An 18,694-nucleotide genomic window follows, 5' to 3' on the forward strand; every position below is an offset into this window, starting at 1 on the left:
CTAGGAAATCTTTCTGCATCAGATTTCTGAATGAACCACTATCCCATAAACATCTCAATTTTTGCTACTTTTATGTAGTTTCAAAAATGTATTGCACTGTAAGTACAATCCATTTATAAAAAGGATGTGCCCAAAACGATAGATTTAACAGCATGCAGTGTGTCAGTGACAACGAACCCGACTCTGAACTCCCTCCAGCTTCCATCACTCACCAGACGCCGGGGACAGTCTGCAGCAGCTGAAGGAGCTGGAAAGGAACCACGGCATCCCAAGTGAACACGCAAATCAGAGAGGGCATGCGTAGCAGAGGGCAGACAAGGACAGAGACGGCCCTGTGCTGCCTCTCTGAGGGAAGGATTCCGGGCGTGGGAAGTCTGGTTGAGACAGTGTATTTCTAGACAGCACACACTACAGACACAGTGTGGGAAAGGAGGAGGGGATGGGTGGCCCGCTGTGGTTTGGACAGCACCGAGTACGACAGGGCCTACCGCAGTCCACAGAAACAGGTATCTGCCCAGCACAACCAGCGCCAGAGGCGGGTAACCATGGTGCAGTTTATAGAGTGCACTCACCAAAGCTTTTGCTAACTGCTTTTGGTGAGGATTGACATATAGGAGTGGTGGGTGAAATGTGGCCGACTTATTCTGGGTGCTGTTGAGCTTTACATTGTCACCGATGCACGTACCCAGGGAAGCACCCATCCCTGTATTTCAGTGTCATAGAAAATACAGCATAAACAGGTCCTTCAGCCCATCTAGTCCATGCTGAACCATTTAAACTGCCTACTCCCCATCAATCTGCACTGGGACCATCGCCCTCCAAACCCCTGCCACCCATGTACCTATCCAAACTTCTCAAACGTTGAAATCGAGCTCGCATGCACCACTTGTGTTGGCAGCTCGCTCCACACTCTCGCGACCCTCCGAGTGAAGAAGTTTCCCCTCATGTTCCCGTTCAACTTTTCACCCTTAACCCATGACCGCTAGATGCAGTCCCACCCAGCCTTAGCGGGGAAAACCCTGCTTGCATTTACCCTATCTAAACCCCTCAACATTTCATATACCTCTATCAAATCTCCTTTCTATCTTTTTTTGTTCTAAGGAATCAAATCCTAACCTATTCAATCTTTCCTTATAACTCAGGTCCTCCAGACCTGGCAACATCTTTGTAAACTTTCTCTGTATTCTTTCAATCTTACTTTCAGGCACATACACTATATGTTTATTGTTTTGTGGCATTAATGTTTGCTTGTTTACACTGATAGTGGTGATTCACAGATTTTATTTGCAGATGGTGAAGTTATGAATATCTCAGAAAAGGAGAAGAGTAAAAAGAACAAGTAGTTGTACTCATTCTACTATTCTCCATCATGATTATTGGGTTGGATTGTGCTTGATCTGAACAGCTACACCTATGCATTCTTCATCTCATCCCTGTACTGAAACTATGGCTACACTGACCTTTGCAGCCATACTGCTCCAAATAAAACATTTCTTCCATAGCCGTCAGCCAGGTGGAAAGGGCCACAAATGGAGACCAGGTCTCTTGACAAAGCACCTTAAGTGCCCCAACTCTGGCATTGCTCTTGCGTTCTTTGGCATATTATCCTATTGAATAATTTTACATTGCTTTGATAATTAGAGACATTTAACATCTATAAAATTGGTTTAAGCAACTTTAAAAATTACTTCATAAAATTATGGACTTGAAACGTTAACCTACTTGGAAATGTAAATATAAACTGAAATGATGGGGGAGAAAGAAACAAATTTACAAAGACCAGGGAATTCTGTTAGACGAATGGGGTTGTGTGAGGAGAAGCTGAAGGGGGCAGTTACAGAATCTATCTGACTCCTGAGTTCAGTAGGCTGTGTAATTCAATGGTGAATTCAAAAATTGGGTGACCATCAGATTTGGTAAACTCAGGCTGCAGTGCACATGTTTAGGAGTCTGGAACCTGCTTCCAGGTATATGACAGCTCGCTAGCCTTCACGACAGAAATTGTGGTTGGTCATTACTCTGGTCTGTTTTCTTATTTTTTTCAATATGCATGAAAGTTTCCAACTCTCATCATTAAATATTTTTAAAAAAATCTTACTTTCAGGTGAGCAAGTCCGGACTGGAGGGGGTGGCACAGTAACACAGCAATAAATGCAATGGTCTGACGGTGACAGTGATCACTGTCTGTAAGCAGTTGGTACTTTCTCCCCATGACCGAGTGAGCTCCCTTCCACGTTCCGAACACATGCGGGTTAGTGTGTAGGAGGTACCCGCCGGAAGCACGGCTCATCTGCTTGACCCAGGGGAGGTACCTGGAGAACCTGCTGCTGTTGCTGAATGATCTGTCTGCACTCCTCGAGCTCCAGCTTCAGCTTCGCCATCTCCTTTTCATGGTCAGTAACACTGACGACGTGCTCACCCTCCCCGGCAACCGGCGATTCCCGGGCAGCTGAGGACGCAGATCATGAGGAGACAGTGATTAGGTGCCCAACGCATCACCGGCACCAGCCTACCGGCCAAAGATACAGCGGCAGAAAGGTGCCGGGCAAGGGCACACACCGTCATAACGTATCCCACTCACTCTGCGTACAGAGCATTTCTCCCACTCCCATCAGGGAGGAGGTTACACAGCGTCCACAGCAGAGCACCGGACTCAAAAGCAGCCTGGTGTTGATCAACACCTCCACCCACTACATCCTCAGTCCCTCCATTCCAACCATGCACTTTGTGTATATATAATCAGTCTATGAACACAAGGCCATACTCAATAGTTACTTGTACATTGTGTTTTATAGGATTGCTTTTATTTATTTTTAAATCCTCTACTCCCCACCGAGCTTTCATTTCCTCTCATCTGCCAATATACTCCCCCCCAACTGCCGAGTCCACCCCCCCTTCCCCCTCCCATATGATCCACACTCCTCTCCAGCCTTTGACCTTCACCCATCACCTCCCAGCTAGCCTCCTTCCCCTCACCCCACTTTTTATTCTGGCATCTCCCCCCTTCCTTTCCCGTCCCAATGAAGGGTCTCGGCCTGAAACATCAGACAGTTTATTCATGTCCATAGACGTTGCCCTACCTGCTGAGCTCCTCCAGCTTTTGTGTGTGCTGCCTCGGATTTTTTATGCTTATTGGTTTGTCTGCCACATTGGATCTGGGGTGACAATATTTTCCATTCTCCCTCACACTCGTGCACTGAAGAAGGACCATAAACAATCTTGACTTGCGTTGGCAAAGACACAGGGCAGGGCTGCCCATTCATTCCCTTCATTCTTGGGGCAAGAGGTTGCTGACCAGTCCATCCATACCTGATGGAGTTAGACCTGCCACAGCTGCCCTTGACTTGGTTACTATCAGATCAAACAGGCGAGGATAGATGCAGAAAATGAATTATCTTTAGAAACAGAAAATAGGAGTACATGATCATAAGACTAGAAGACTGAAAGGCCATTTTAGTCCATTGAGTCTGCTCTGCCATTTCCTCGCAGCCACAATCTCCTGCCTTCTCCCCGGATCCCTTCATGCCTTGACCAATCAGGGACCTATCAACCTCTGCCTTAAATACACATAAAGACTTGCCTCCACAGCTGCCTGTAGCAAAGAATTCCACAGGTTCACCACTCTTTAGCTAAAGAAATTCCTCCTCATCTCCGTTCTAAAAGGATGCCCCACTATTCTGAGGCTGTGTCCTCTAGTCTTAGACCCTCCCACCACAGGAAACATCCTCTCCACATCCACTCTATCAAAACCTTTCAGCATTCGATGGGTTTCAATTAGGTCACTCCTCAGTCTTCTGAATTCCAGTGAATACAGGCCCAGAGCCATCAAACACTCTTCTTATGCAAGCTGTTCATTCCTGAAATCATTTTTTGTGAACCTCCTTTGAACCCTCTCTAGTTTCAGCACATCCTTTCTAAGACAAGGGGCCAAAAACTGCTCACAATACTCCAAGTGAGGCCTCAGTGCCACTTGCAATGTTAGCATTCATTTTATTTGCCTTCATCACCACAGACTCAACCTGCAAAATAATCTTTAAGGAATTCTGCACAAGGACTCCCAAGTCCCTTTCATTTCTTCTACCAGTGTGACCATGCACTTCCCAACACTGTATTCCATCTGCCGTTTCTGTGCCCATTCTCCTAATCTGTCTTTCTGTAGCCTCTCTACTTCTTCAAAATGACTTGCCCCTTCCCCTATCTTCATTTTGTCTGCAAAGTCCTCAATTCCATCACCTAAATCATTGACATGTAACGCAATAAGAAGCGGTCCCAACACAGACCCCTGTGGAACATCGTTAGTCACCGGCAGCCAGCCAGAAAAGGCTCCCTTTATTCCTACTCTTTGCCTCCTGCCAATCAGCCACTGCTTTATCCATGCTGGAATACTTCCTGTAATACCATAGGCTCGTACTCGTTAAGCAGCCTCACGTGTGGCTTCTTGTCAAAGGCCTTCTGGAAATTCAAGTACACATCAACTGATTCTCCATTGTCTATCCTGCTTGTTATTCAAAAAATTCCAACCAATCTGTCAGGCAAGATTTTCCTCATGAAGAAACCATACTGATTATAGCCTATTTTATCACGTGTCTCCGAATACCCTGAAACCTCATCCTCAATAATCGACTCCAACATCTTCCCAACCACTGAGATCAGGTCAACTGGCCTATAATTTCCTTTCTTCTGCCTCTCTCTCTTCCTGAAGAGCGGAGTGACATTTGCAATTTTCCAGTCTTCTGGAACCATTCTAGAATCTATGATTCTTGAAAGATCATTACAATCTCTTCAGCCACTTCTTTCAGAATCCTGGTGTGTACACCACGTGGTCAAAGTGACTCATCCACCTTCAGACCTTTCAGTTTCCCAAGAACCTCCTCTCCAGTAATGGCAACTTCACACACTTCATGACCCCCAACACCTGGAACTTCCACCGTACTGCTAGTGGCTTCCAGAGTGAATACTGATGCAAAATATTTATTCAGTTTCCTTATCCCTCGTTACTACCATTCTCACCTCTCTTTTGCACATTATGTATCGGAGGGAACTTTTCATACCCTCTGTAATATTATTAGCTAGCTTACTTATTCCATCTTTACCTTCTTAATGACTTTTTTCAGTTCTCCATCTGGGACATGACCTCTTTGTGTTACTATCTTTGGTGAGGAGATACAGGAACCTGAAGATGCCCAGTCAATGTTCTTCCCCTCCACCATCAGATTTCGAAACGCTCCATGGACTCTACCTTATTATTCATCTTTTATACCATTTATTTTGTAACTTCGTTTTTTTAAAAAAACATCTTGCACTGTACTGCTGCCACAAATCTGCATGGTAAGGTAGTGGGTTAGCACCACTCTTTACTGTATAGGCAACACCAGTTCAATTCCCACCCTTGCCTGTACAGACTTAGTATGTTCTCCCTGTCGTCGCGCGGTTTTCCACCAGGTTCTCTGGTTTCCTCCCACAGTCCGGTTGGTAGGCTAATTGGTCATTGTAAATTGTCTCGTGATTAGGCTCGGATTAAATCAGGAGCTGCTGGGAGGAGCATCTCGAAGGGCCAGGAGGGCTGATGACGTGCGGTATCTCAGTCAATGAATAAAAAGCAACAGATTACAACGCACACGCCAGTGACAATGAACCCGATTCTGAAATGGTCCTTCAGGACTGCTGCACCTTTCGATGTAATCAGAATCAGGGTTAATCACCGACACTCTGCACTTGTGAAATCTGTTGTTGTGTGGAAGCAGTACAGTGCATCCGCAAGTTACAGCATAAATAAATAATGCAAAATTGAATTAGTGAGACAGTGCTCAGAAACCCGACAGAGAGGAAGAAGCTGGTCTTAAGACAACAGAAGAATACTGGAAATGGCCTGTAGATCATGGTATGAGAACTCAGGCTCACATTCCAAGGAATCATACTGCTATAAGCCACCAGAGATGGGCAAGGGTGACCCCAATTCCCAGCTCTCAGCTCTGCACGTTTACAGCTCATTAGTTACGTGAAGAAGTGGAGAAGGTCTCTCCCTTTCAGGCCACAAGACCCAGATCCCCATTGAGTGAAATAACGTCTTATCAACTAGAATTAAACTCCGGACTGCATGAGATTAAGGGGTGATTGATAGAGGTTTAAAACATCATGAAGGGCATAGAGGGTGAAAGCAATTTGTTTTGACCCCAGGGAGGGGATGCTAAAAATTATAAGGCCATGGATTTAAGACCAGAGGAGAGAAATTTAAAAGGAACATTGGGGCAGCACGTTCAGACACGTTTAGTGTGCATCAGTCAGGGTATGAGGGGATTTAGGGAGAAGGCAGGAGACTGAGGCTAAGAGGGAAATGGATCAGCCAAGATGCTCCTATGTCTTGTGGTCTTAAGGCACTTGGAATGAGCTGCCAAAGATAGTGGTTGAGGTGGCCGCTTTGGCAAAAGAAACCCCCTGGGCAAGTACGTGGATAGGAGAGGTGGCAAACGTGGGCAAATGGGGGTAGCTTGCTGAGCAAAACCATCAACATGGATGCTTCGGGCTTTCCCAGCACGTATGATTATGTTGCCTCATTTCTGTTCTTTGCCCAGGGAAACTAATTGCTTGTGCTCAGTTAACTTCCAGACAAGTTACTTTAATGAAATAATGCCCTCAATCTCATTACCGGCGATTCCTCGTGTTTCCAAGTGATCCTTTAACAAGTCCCACTGCTTCAGAAGGCCATCAGTAAAATGTTTCCGGTCCACATCCTGCGTTTCATTGAGGCCCACGTCTTCCTCCTGTTTCGGAAAAGCAGCTCTTTAGAAGTTTGTCACACGTGTTACTTCCAGCAATGGTCAGGATGGTTTAAAAAGCAGTACAGGAGCCCTGGGTCCCACACCACCAGGTTCAGGAACTGTTATTACCCCTCAACCATCAGCTCAACCATCAACCAGTGTGAGGCAACTTCACTCATCTCAGCAGAGCTGATTCCACAACCTATGGACTCATTTTCAAAGACTCTACAACTCATGCTCACAATATATATTTATTACTATTTTGTTTTTCTTTGTTTTATATATTTGCATTATTTGTTGCTTTGCACATGGCTGTCTGTCTGTGTGCAGTTTTAATTGATTCTATTGACTTTTTTTGTATTTACTGTGAATGCCTGTGAGAAAATGAACCTGTGTTCTATATGGTGATATATGTACTTTGATAATAAATCTACTTTCAACTTTATTTTGACGTTTAACACGGCTACAGCACAGAGGGCTGTCTCGCTGCAACTACGGGACACCTGGATACAGATGGTAGGTTTGGATTCTTACGAGTGGCCTGTAGTGCAGAGCGAGATTTGTCTTAAAGGGAGAAATTGTGTCAATGCTTGCAGGACTCAAAGGCTTGTTGCATTAGTGATTTCATTCCCCCCCCCACCCACTTTCCACTGTGAAGTCTAAGACCGGGGGTGGGGGTGGTCCGTAGGCTCAGAATAATGGGTCAGACATCTTGGAATAAGGTGAGAAGGGATTTCTGGTGAACTCCTGTACTGGTCAGGCACAGGATTACATTCAGCCAGAGACTCATTCCACCGAGATGCAACACTGAGCATCACAGGAAGTCATTCCTGCCTGTGGCCATCAAACTTTACAACTCCTCCCTCGGAGTGTCAGACACCCTGAGCCAATAGGCTGGTCCTGGACTTATTTCCACTTGGCATGATTAACATTATTATTTAATTATTTATGGTTTTATATTTCTATATTTCTTCACTATTCTTGGTTGGTGCGGCTGTAACGAAACCCAGTTTCCCTCGGGATCAGTAAAGTCTGTCTGTCTTTAGCAGAGCAGCTCAGTCTTTAAGCTTGGTCAAAACAAGAGTGAAAACTTTGCAGACATGAAGGGAATCAAGTGAAAACGGGACCGTGCTGCAAGGTGGGGCTGCAGGTAGAAGATCAGGAGTGATGCTATTGATTCAAAAGGGCCAAGTGGAGCACTCCTTCTCAGCTTCCTCAGAGCGTGGGGATTTGCAGCTCATCTGCAACTGGGGGTCAGACCAATGCTTACCAATCAACGACATCAGGTAAAGGGAAAGGGCCGTGGAGTAGGGTCACAGCTGAACTAGTCCAGAGACTTACTATGCCACCACTGTTCCCAGGAGCCATCCTCAGCAGGAGATCGAGGTAGAGACAGTCAGTAACTTTGAATGTTTTGGTGTTACGCTATCAGAGGATCTGCCCTGGGACAAGCGTGCCAGTGACATCACAAAGTTCAAAGTAAAAGTTATCTGAGTACATACATGTCAATACACACAACCCTGAGGTTCCTTTCCTGCCGGCGTGCTTAGGGAATCTATAGAACAGTAACTAAACAGTAAACGTCAGGAACTAAACTGTAAAGGCACGACAGCACCTCTACATTCTTAGAAGTTTGCATGTCATTTAAAACTTTGATGAACTTTTATAGCGGAGAGCATCCTGACTGACTGCATCACAGCCTGGTGTGGAAACAGCAATGTCCAGCCACAGAAAGAGTGGATACAGCCAGTCCATCTCAGACCAAACCCTCCCCACAGGAAAGCAGTATCCTTCGAGGATCCTCACCACCCTGCCCATACACTCCTCTCACTTCTTTCACAATGGGCAGGAGATCTCACACCACCAGGTTCAGAAACAGATATTACCTGATAGCCGTCAGGCTCCTGGACCAGCGTAGATAACTTCACTCACCTCAACTCTGAACTATTTCCACAACCTATGGACTCGCTTTCAAGGGCTCTAGAACTCATCTTTATTTTTCTTTTATTTGACACAATCTGACTTTTGCATATTAGTTGTTTGTCTGTCGTGGTTTAGGTATAAATTTTGTATTTATTTTCTTGTAACTGCCCACAAGAAAATGGATCTCAAGTTAGTACCCAGTTACATGTACATACTTAGATAATAAATTTGCTTTGACTTTGAACAAGCGTGTTACAAGGGCACAGGAAACAGAACAAGCCTAATTAAGCAGCAGTGGACAGGTTAGTGTTCCTCATGAATGGGACCCTCAGCGGGATTACTACCAGACTAAGTGACAACCATGGAGAGAGCAGGATTCCTGAAGAATCAGTTCACAGAATAGCGCTGAGCGTTGCTCTCAGGCTGGTCTCATCACAGGACTCGCACTCACCAGCAGGGACTGGAGGGAACTGGGTCTGCAGAGCTCCTCCTGGGCACTCAGAAGGTCACTCATCTCCTTCTTCATGTGGCTCAGAGCCTTTTTCAGCTCTGCATTGTCCAGTGCCAGCTGCTGGAGTTGTGTCTCGTAGTTACTGGCAAGAACCTTGTACATCTCCCCTTCCCTTCTGCGGCAGAGGAGAGAACAAAAAGTAGAGAAAGAAAAAACAAGGAAAGATGAGCTTTATTCACGGAGATACAGTGCGGAACAGGCCCTTCGAGCCACACCACCCAGCAATCCCCCAGTTTAATCCTAGCCTAATAATGAAACGATTTACAATGACCAATTAACACTAACCGGTATGCCTTTGGAATATGGGAGGAAACTGGAGCACCCGGAGGAAACCCACATGGTCTCGGGGAGAAAGTACAAACTCCTTACAGGCAGCAGTGGGAATTGAACCCCAGTTGCCGGTACTGTAAAGCATTGACCTAACCACTATGCTGCTGTACCACCCCGATACATCAAAAATGCATCGTCTGCAACAAATGAAATCAGGGAGGGTTGGGGACAGCCCGCAAGAGTTGCCGTGCTTCCAGTGCCAGAGTGGCACACCCACAACTTTCTAACATTAACTGCATGTCTCTTTGGAAAGCAAGAGGAAACCAACACAATCACAGGGAAAAGTTACAAACTCCTTGGAGGCAGTGATGGGAATCGAACCCTGATCTGTGAAAGCCAGCACTGGAAAGTAATGCACGAACCGTCATGCTACCGTGCCATTCCCCGTTCTCAAGGCACACAGTCCCTCTTGCCTCTCCTGCACCCAAACAGGACACAGGAGCTGGTGCCAACTTCACTGCTGCTGCAGCAAGCTCCACAGGATTAAATCTCACCATTCTTGATGAAAGGGGCTCAGGGTTAAAGTGGGGTTAAATTTGTATCAGTCAGCATTGGAGAAATAAATTCATCCGCCCTTTCAACCACAGATTTACCAATTGTACATTTTTGGCAGATTAGCCAAGATGGGGTGTACAGAACAGGGCTGTCAGAGCTGCATTGTACAGAAACCAGCTCTTTAGCCCAACTCTACAATGAGCACAAGAGATTCTGGACATGCTGGAAATCCTGATCAACCCCAAATGCTGGAGGAACTCAGCAAGTCAGACAGCATTCATGGAGGGGAATGAACAGTCAAAATCCTTCATCAGGATTGGAAAAGGGGGCAGAAGCCAGAATAAGGAAGGGAATGAGAAAGAAGGGAGGGAGAGGAATTAATGGACATCAGAGAAATCAAAGTTCAGACAAACATCAATTTGAAAATTAAGATCTATCAAAGTATTTACCTCGAGATTCATTTTCTTACAGGCAGTTTACAGGGAATACAATGGAATTTGAGACAACTTATACAGAACAAAGACCAACAACTAATGTGCAAGTTGTGCAAGTAATGAGAAATGAATTGTAACGAGTCGGTCTCAGAAGCGGGTCTGTAGGCTGCCGAACAAGTTCAGCATTGTGGTGAGTGAAGATATGTAATAACGTGGCCATAGCAGTGCAGCTGCGTACAGACATGATGCCGGAGGAACTCAGCAGGCCAGGCAGCGTCTATGCCAAAGGGTAAACAGTCAACGTTTTGGGCCAAGACCTGATGAAAGGATCTCAGCCGGAAACGGCAGCTGTCTACCCTTTTCCATAGATGCCGCCTGACCTGCCGAGTTCCTCCTGCATTTTATGTGTGTTACTTTGTATTTCCAGCATCTACTGATTTTTCGAGTTTGTCAACCCAGTGTGGTTTTCTGCTGTTGTAGCCCATCTACTTCAAGGTTCAACATGTTGTGCATTTTGAGATGCTCTTCCACACAGCACTGTTGTAACACGAGGCTATCTGAGTTACTGTCACCTTCCTGTCAGCTTGAACTAGTCTGGCCATTCTCCTCTGACCTCTCTCATTTACAAAGTGTTTTCATCCACAGAACTCCTGCTCAATGGATGTTTTTGTTTGTTTTTTGTGCTGTTCTCTAAACTCTAGAGTCTGTTATGACACTTAGATCACATCTCTTCCCCATTCTGATGTTTTGTCTGAACAACTGAACCTCTTGACCATGTCTGCATGCTTTCATACATTGAGTTGCTGCCACATGACAAGTGTGGGAATGCCAGGTCTAGAGACTATTGTTTGTGAAAATCCCAGGAGATATCACAGAAACGATGGCCCGACTGCTCCAAGAACATAGAATTCCAGTCACGCATGAGCCAACGGCAACGCTAAGGACAGCATTGTGGAGACCAAAGGGGCAAACCAAGCTACTGGACAAGACCAATGCCGTCTACAAACTCCAGTGGAAATATTCCGTCAGCCAGACTGGGAGAAAACTATCCGGAAGGATCCATGAACATCACCTGGCTGTAAAGTGGCATGCCCAACGCTCTCCAAACCCCATCCATGAAGACAGAGAGGGGTACAAATTTGACTGGGCGTCAGCGAAAATCATGGCATGGTATGCGAGAATTCCTAGAAGCATGACTTTCCAAGACAATTCTGTAAACAAACATGTTGACCTTGATCCTACTTATGAGCCAGTGTGCGGTCTGGAATTTTGCCCAATGCACAAAGTTCGCCACCTAACCAATCAGCGACGAGGTTTCCTTCTCACATCACAAATGACAACCAATCAGCTGATTGGTAAGTACATAAAGGCCAAGCATTCTGAGGACACACCAGTTAATAGCACACAGATGATGCCTCTTCGTATGCTGACAAAATGTTTATAAGTAATCTATTGTGTTTATCCTTCCTAGTGTTTTTGTGCTGCATTGGATCCAGAATAACAATTATTTCATTCTTTTACATTTGTGTACAAAACAAAAAGAGATTAAAAACCCTGAATCTTTACTGAGGCAGAGTCCATGGAGGGGAGATTGGTTGCTGTGATGTGCTGAGGATGTTGTGCAGAGTGTAGAACACAATAGGTTCAGCCTGGTAACCTCGACAGTTATACTAGATGGAATAACAGGACAACACAATGCCAGAAAGACTTCCCACCTTGATTCAGTCTTCCCCGTTCTCCACAACGAGCGTCTTCCATCAGATCGCCCAATCTGATTCAGGATATCTATAGCTTAAAGATTTAAAAATTAGCTGCCATGTGTATATTGAAACATCAAAATGAACTAGATCATCTGCATCAAAGTTCAAAGAAAAATGTATACAATATACAACCCTGAGATTCACCTTCTTGCAGACAGCTAGAAAACAAACACCACAGAATATAGCATAAATTAAAAACAAACACAAATAATAATAAATAAACAATACTGAGAACACAAGTTAGAGTTCTTGGAAGTGAGTCAGTAGGTTGTGGAATCAGTTCAGTGTTGGGGTGAGTGAAGTTATCCACACTGGTTCAGGAGCCTGATGCGTTGAATCAGTTCAGTGTTGAGGTGAGTGAAGTTATCCACACTGGTTCAGGAGCCTGATGTGTGGAATCAGTTCAGTGTTGGGGTGAGTGAAGTTATCCACACTGGTTCAGGAGCCTGATGGTTACAGGGTAATAACTCTTCCTGGTGACTGGAGACAAAGCTCCTGTACCTCCTTCACAATGGCAGCCGTGAGAAGAGAGCATGACCTGGATGGAGGGGGTCTTTGAGGATTAGACAACTCAAGGGATGCTCTTGACCCTGGGCATCGTGGTGTGGATGCGACTTGAGCATTAAGCTTTAATATTTTAGGGAACTTGCATTTCAAAACCTCAGCAATGTTTCCAGGTTACTTTCAAAATCTCACTGTTAAGATGATTACACTTTTTTCTGAAAGTAAATTCATTACCAAAGTATATATTTGTGACCATATACAACCCTAAGATTCACTTCCTGTGGGCATTCAGGGTGAGTACAAGAAACAATAGAATCAATGAAAGACTACACCCAACATGACAGACAACAACCGATGCACAAAAGAAAAACAAACAACAACAATAAATAAGCGAAAGGCAGAGAACATGAAATTATCGGCTTTTGCAAATAAAACGGCGGAGTGGTTTTATATTTAAGAAAACAACCCACTTATCGATCTCCAAATCCTGAACACAAAGTGCAGCAAATGAACTTACATCATCACATCAGACCAGCCTCTTAAAGTAAATCCCAACTCAATGTCTGTGGTTGTGAATTATGTATGTTTCCACCATTTACATCACCTTACACACGAGCCACCCCGGGAATTCACCAAAACCAGCATTGGGAACCTGCCCAGAGCTTGGACGAGCTGCCCGGTTCAGGTCCTGTGTTCCACGGGTGGGGAACAGCCGGTGCTTCTGGGTCATCCAGGGGTGTGTTGACACACTCATGTGATGGGAGGAGCTTGATAGTGGAATCCTCTAGATCTTGGTGGGCCGGTTCAAGGTGACCTACTGAAATACATTCAGGTCTACCCCTCTCACCTCCGAGGAAAGTCTTTTCTCTCCATTCACAAATGCTGATCGGCCCGTCGTGAGGGGGCTAAGGGGCTGTTGGTGTGCATCGTGGCAGATGAAAACAAACAACATGGAATAGAGGTCGACAGGAATCCAAAGTTTCTGTACGCCATGATAAGAGGTATGAATAGGTGAAAAGGAATTGAATTTACTGAGGAGGGTGGAATGCTGTTGAGTGGCCGACCAGGCAGTCGTGGTGTCAGGAATAAAATCACCCGGCACTCATAATGGCCGCCTGCATACCAACCCAGCATTGGTTGACCACGGGTCCTCGTTTGGAGCCGTCCCGAGCCCCAGCAGGACCCATGGGAGACGATTCTGCCAGCACTCAGAGCAGCCTTTAAGGAGTGGAGAAACCGCTCACATCAGCCATTGGACTGCGGTTGATATGCTGTGGTGCCATGTCACCTGGCGCCGAGGTTCTGGGGCATTGCAGCCCAGAGATCTGGTATGAACTGGGGACTGTGGTCAGGGAACGAGCAACCTGGGTGCTGATGAATGCCTGAGCCTCGTCTGTGACCATTGTCAACCTCTGGCCATCTGCTGGTACAGTCCACAACAGCAAGGAGGTGTGTGAAACCGCAGGGGGCGGGGGGCAAGAGGACCAACAAGTTCCACATTGCCATGGTCAAACCGTTGTTCAAGGTCCTCAAAAGATGCCAATGGTGCCTGAACATGGTGGTTAATTTTTGCCCGCTGAAACTCCACACAGGCTGCAGTCCAATCACACACATCCTTTCTGTGGCTGTGCCAAACAGGCTTTAGTACAACCAGTTTCTGTGAGACTTTCCCGCCCGGATGTGAGAGGCCGTGTATGGAGTTGAAAACAGTTTGTCTCCAGTTTTTGGGCACCCTGGGGCAAGGAAGACCGGTTGAGACATCGCACAGGAGAGAAACCCCAGTTTCCCCAAACTTAGTGTCAGCCACCTGCAGCTCCGTGACAGCTATTCGGTAAGCCTGGGCCTCCAAGTCAGTAACTCGGTCAGCTGCCATGCCTACATAGTCATCCCCCGTGTATACGGCCTCGACAGCTAGCTGTGAGGGGCAAATTGGCCATGCCGTTACATTTCCCCTTGATATCAGTGTGTTCTCTGATATGTAGGCCAGCTGTTATTGCTGCTGTGCAGGTTAAGGGTCATATTTGGCTTTATCATGCACAAGAGATTTGTGGTCAACAAATGTTGTGAAATGTCGACTCTCTAGAAGAAAACAAAAAAAAAAGTGGTTGGCCAGATAGAGACCGACAAACTCGTCAGACAGAGACCGAGAAACTCATGGTCAAACGTGCCGTGCAAGCTCTCGGGAGGGGTTCGGAGCTGTCGGCTGAAGGTGGTGAGCGGCTGCCGGGTACCCCCAGTGAACTGGTTTGCACAGCACACGCAGCATGGTCTGAAGCGTCAGTAGTAATGGCTGTAGGCGGGTTGGGGAGCGGGTACACCAGTAGGGCCACATTGGAAAGACCTCATTTGGTATCAAATGCCCTGGTCATGTCTGCTGGTCAGTCAAGCAGGTGATTAGGTGAATTACCTTTAAGCGCACCGTACAGCGGGAGTTCAAGGTCAGCAGCTCGCGGAATGGAGCGGTGAGAGAAGTTCCCCATGTCTAAAAACTCTGCAGCTTTTCGGTATTACAGAGCAGTGGGAAATCCGTGATGGCAACAGCTACTTCTGACGGGAGGGGTTCCATACCTTCTGTGGAGATGCAATGGTCGAGAAAGTCAGGGGTTGATAACCCAAGCTGGCATTTAGCAGGGTTAATAATCACCTGTATTGGCTTATGTGCTCGTAATGTGTGCAGAGATGTGATAAATGTTCGAATTTGGACGCACAGGCAACAAGTTTGGCATCCAGGTAAAGATAAAGAAAATCCAAGTCTTTTAATGGAGTCCAACAGCCATTGGAAACTCTGTGCTGTATTTTTCAGCCCAAACGCACGCTCAGAAACTCAAAAAAAGGCCAGAGTTATCAGAGCTGGTTTCAGAATGTCCTCCCAGCACACGGGGACCTGATGGCAGCCCCTAACTAGATAAACTTTGGATCAACTCCAGATAAACTTGCCAAAAAATTTCGGAAGTGTGAGGCCAGGTAACAATCGGAAGTGGTGGCCTTGTTAATGAAGTACTCAGCACGTGGGTGGCAACCACCATTGGACTTAGGAACCATGTGGAGCAGCAAAACCCAGGGGATATTCAACCAGAACAAAGCCAAGCTCTTCCATGTTGGCAAACTCAGCCTTCGTGGTTGGCAGCTTTTCTGGGTCCAGTCTACACACAGTTGGCATGGACTGGTGGGCCAGTTGTGGAAATATGGTGTTTGACCCCATGTTTTGTGACTGTAGTGGAGAATGTGGGCTTGGTGAGGTTTGGGAATTCGCCCAGCAGTCGAGTAAACTCACATGTGGTGGTGCATGCACTTGACAGGTCTGTGGGGAACTTACCAGGGGAACGACCCAAAGTTCTTGACATCAACAAGCCAGCAGTTCCTAAGATCGACTAGCAGTCCTTGGGCACACAGGAAATCTGCACCGAGAAGAGGTCTAGCCACTTCAGCCAGGACAACATCCCAAGTGTAACGTCACCCACTGAAGCAGAACGTCACCCATCGTGTCCCTTATGTAGGAATCTTGCTGCTGTTGGTGGCCTCCAGTGTGGTTTTGTCACTTTTGGCTTCTCATCAATAGGCGATGCCAGCAGCACCCTCACTTGAGCACCAATGTCACACAGGAAGTGTCACCCTGAAAGGGTGTCAGTATTGAACAGTAGAAGACCCTGCCAGCTGTTCATAGACATCTGATGTCCTGATATTCTGGCTCTGTCAAACATGTAAGGCAGTCGACACTTTCTAGCATTCCTTCCAAAGTGAGTGTGGTAAAAAACACAGGCCTGGCTTCACATGATTGGCAACTGCGGGCAACCTTGTGTTGGGGGCCTTGCTGACCAGGCTTATTGAGGTACAGAAAGGAGGAACTATGCATCACTGCCCAGCTGAGTGTAGACTAACAACTGTTTTAGCAGGCTCCCTATAGTACTTCGCAGTGCATTAGTGAGGGCTATGTGAACTTGATTGGGCATTTGCCACATGAAGAGTTCCTTAAAAATAAAACAGGGACGGTGATTTCCCAGGAGAGGCAGCATGTGGTCCATTAGCTCTGAAGGCCTAGCATCGTCAAGGCCGGCAAGGGGAGCAACTGTTTGACACGTTCTGAGTCCGATAGTGCAAAAGTCTGTAAAAGGTGAGTTTTCAGCGATCGGTACTAGGAGTGTGTTCAAGTAGATTCACCACTCTGGTAGCCGTGGAGTTTCAGAGTGATGCTACCACATAGTAGAATGTGGTGTTTCCACAGTGAGAATTGGGCCTCGGCTTGTATAAATCAAGCAGTGGCATTTTGCTCCCAAAACTCCAACAGTTTGAAAATGACTGTGTTGGCTGAATGTTCATGCTCCGGAATTGTCCTAGAGCACTGCGGTTACTAATGTAGATTTTCAGAAATAAAAACGGCTGAGGGGTTTTCTATTTAAGAAAAACTGGAAAACTTGCTTAATATAGTCCAAAAACTGAACGCTAAGTGTGGTAAAAATACTTCATGTAATTACATCACGTCAGACCAGCCTCTTAAGGAGAACCCCTTACTCAATGTTAGCTGTTGTGAACTGTGTTTAGTGGGTTCTCAGCATGAACTTCAGATTAAAAACTAGACTGAAAAGCTCGTGGCCTAAAACAAGCAAGGTGTTCCAATGGCGATGTAGGGTTCAGAACATTGCATCACCTCTGAGATGTCATAGAAGCAAAACTTTAACCTCCTCTACGTGAATGCGCTCTGAATTCACATTTCCCCTTTCATAGTTACAGCACTTTGCTTGAAGAAAAAAATAAACAGGTCAAAATGATGGATGTAATTTGCTCAGCGCAGAGCGCCTGAGAATGGCCCAGGATACCACAGCCAGTCCATCCCCAGGAACCTACCCATCCTTCTGTCCCTTTTATCTGTCAGGTGGAGATGCATCTTCTCCTTCAGTTTAGTTAGCTCCTGTTCCTTCCTCTTCAAGTCATGGACGTGTTGAGCAGCCCGGCTCGCGATGACATTCTGCAGTTTCGCCACCTGAATTAGAGGCAGCAGAGATCACCATCTAGAACTCAAACCCAAACCCCTCTGCTCCCTGCCCTTCCTCCAGTAAATAAAGAACAAAGGAGACTATAAAGGGACAGCCGTCAGCGCACAACGTCCACGCTGAACGATGCTGAGTTCAACTAGGCCTCCCTCTTCTGCCTGAATATGAACCAATTCCATGTGTGACTTCCTAACTGTCACCATCATATCTGCTTCCACCTCAACACTGACAACTGGCTCTGAGTTTTTTTAAAAACTTTTAAAATTCCTCTAAACTTTCCCCTCTCACCATAAATGCTTCTCTTGTACTTGTTGTTCCTACCTGGGAGAAAGATTCTGACTGCCTCCTATATTTGTTTGTCAGAGTTTTCAATGCACCTATAAAGCAGGGACAGAACCTTTAGCCTGGCATAATGTCAATTTAAGCTGCACATCTGCCCACAAAGGATGTTCAGATTCAAAAATAAAACATTGTCAGTTTGTACTCCTGCTCCTCACCCTACCTCCTTCTGGCTTCTTCCCTCTTCCTTTCCGGTGCCAAGGGTAGATCCCATCATGAAATGAGAACTTTGTTACTCTCTATAGACACTGCCTGACCTGCTGAGTTCCTCCAGCATGTGTGTTGCTCTAAAAATGTTCTACTTTTTTTTAAAAAAACCAACTTTTCATGTGCCAAATACTGTTGACTTAGGATGCTTTCATATTGGGAAATGCTTTAAATACCAGTTCCCTTTCTTGCATCCCCATTTGGCACCATGCATCATATCAGATGTGTCGAAAAACAGAATCTGAACACAGTCGGTGTCAGCAAAACAAAAGAGTTGGGCACTAATTACAGAAATACACACAAGATGCGGGAGGAGCTCATTGGAAATGAATAAAGAGTCGATGTTTTCAGCCAAGACTCTTCAAAACTGGAATGGATCGGAGACAATACACACCCCAGTTTGTATCAATGGCACTGAGGTGGAGATGTAGGAGCAGAATTAGGC

At 45.9% G+C, this 18,694-nt stretch overlaps 1 protein-coding gene across 3 annotated transcripts in view; it reads right to left on the bottom strand.

Annotated features, from left to right (window-relative positions):
* Positions 1-18,694, bottom strand: part of LOC132406543 (afadin- and alpha-actinin-binding protein-like) — a 36,668-nt gene that overhangs the window by 4,233 nt on the left and 13,741 nt on the right. For 2 of the 3 annotated variants that reach the window (XM_059992350.1, XM_059992351.1), the window contains exons 5-9: positions 17,558-17,693; positions 12,167-12,242; positions 9,133-9,307; positions 6,647-6,761; positions 2,313-2,449 (exon numbers count right to left, since the gene is read on the bottom strand). In XM_059992350.1, the coding sequence (XP_059848333.1) occupies positions 2,313-2,449; positions 6,647-6,761; positions 9,133-9,307; positions 12,167-12,242; positions 17,558-17,693 (639 nt within the window). Of the gene's footprint in view, positions 1-2,312; positions 2,450-3,080; positions 3,197-6,646; positions 6,762-9,132; positions 9,308-12,166; positions 12,243-17,557; positions 17,694-18,694 lie in introns of all 3 variants that reach the window. The other variant, XR_009516191.1, reaches the window with a different exon arrangement.

Source organism: Hypanus sabinus, chromosome 16 (assembly GCF_030144855.1).
Source record: "Hypanus sabinus isolate sHypSab1 chromosome 16, sHypSab1.hap1, whole genome shotgun sequence".
NCBI lineage: Eukaryota > Metazoa > Chordata > Chondrichthyes > Myliobatiformes > Dasyatidae > Hypanus > Hypanus sabinus.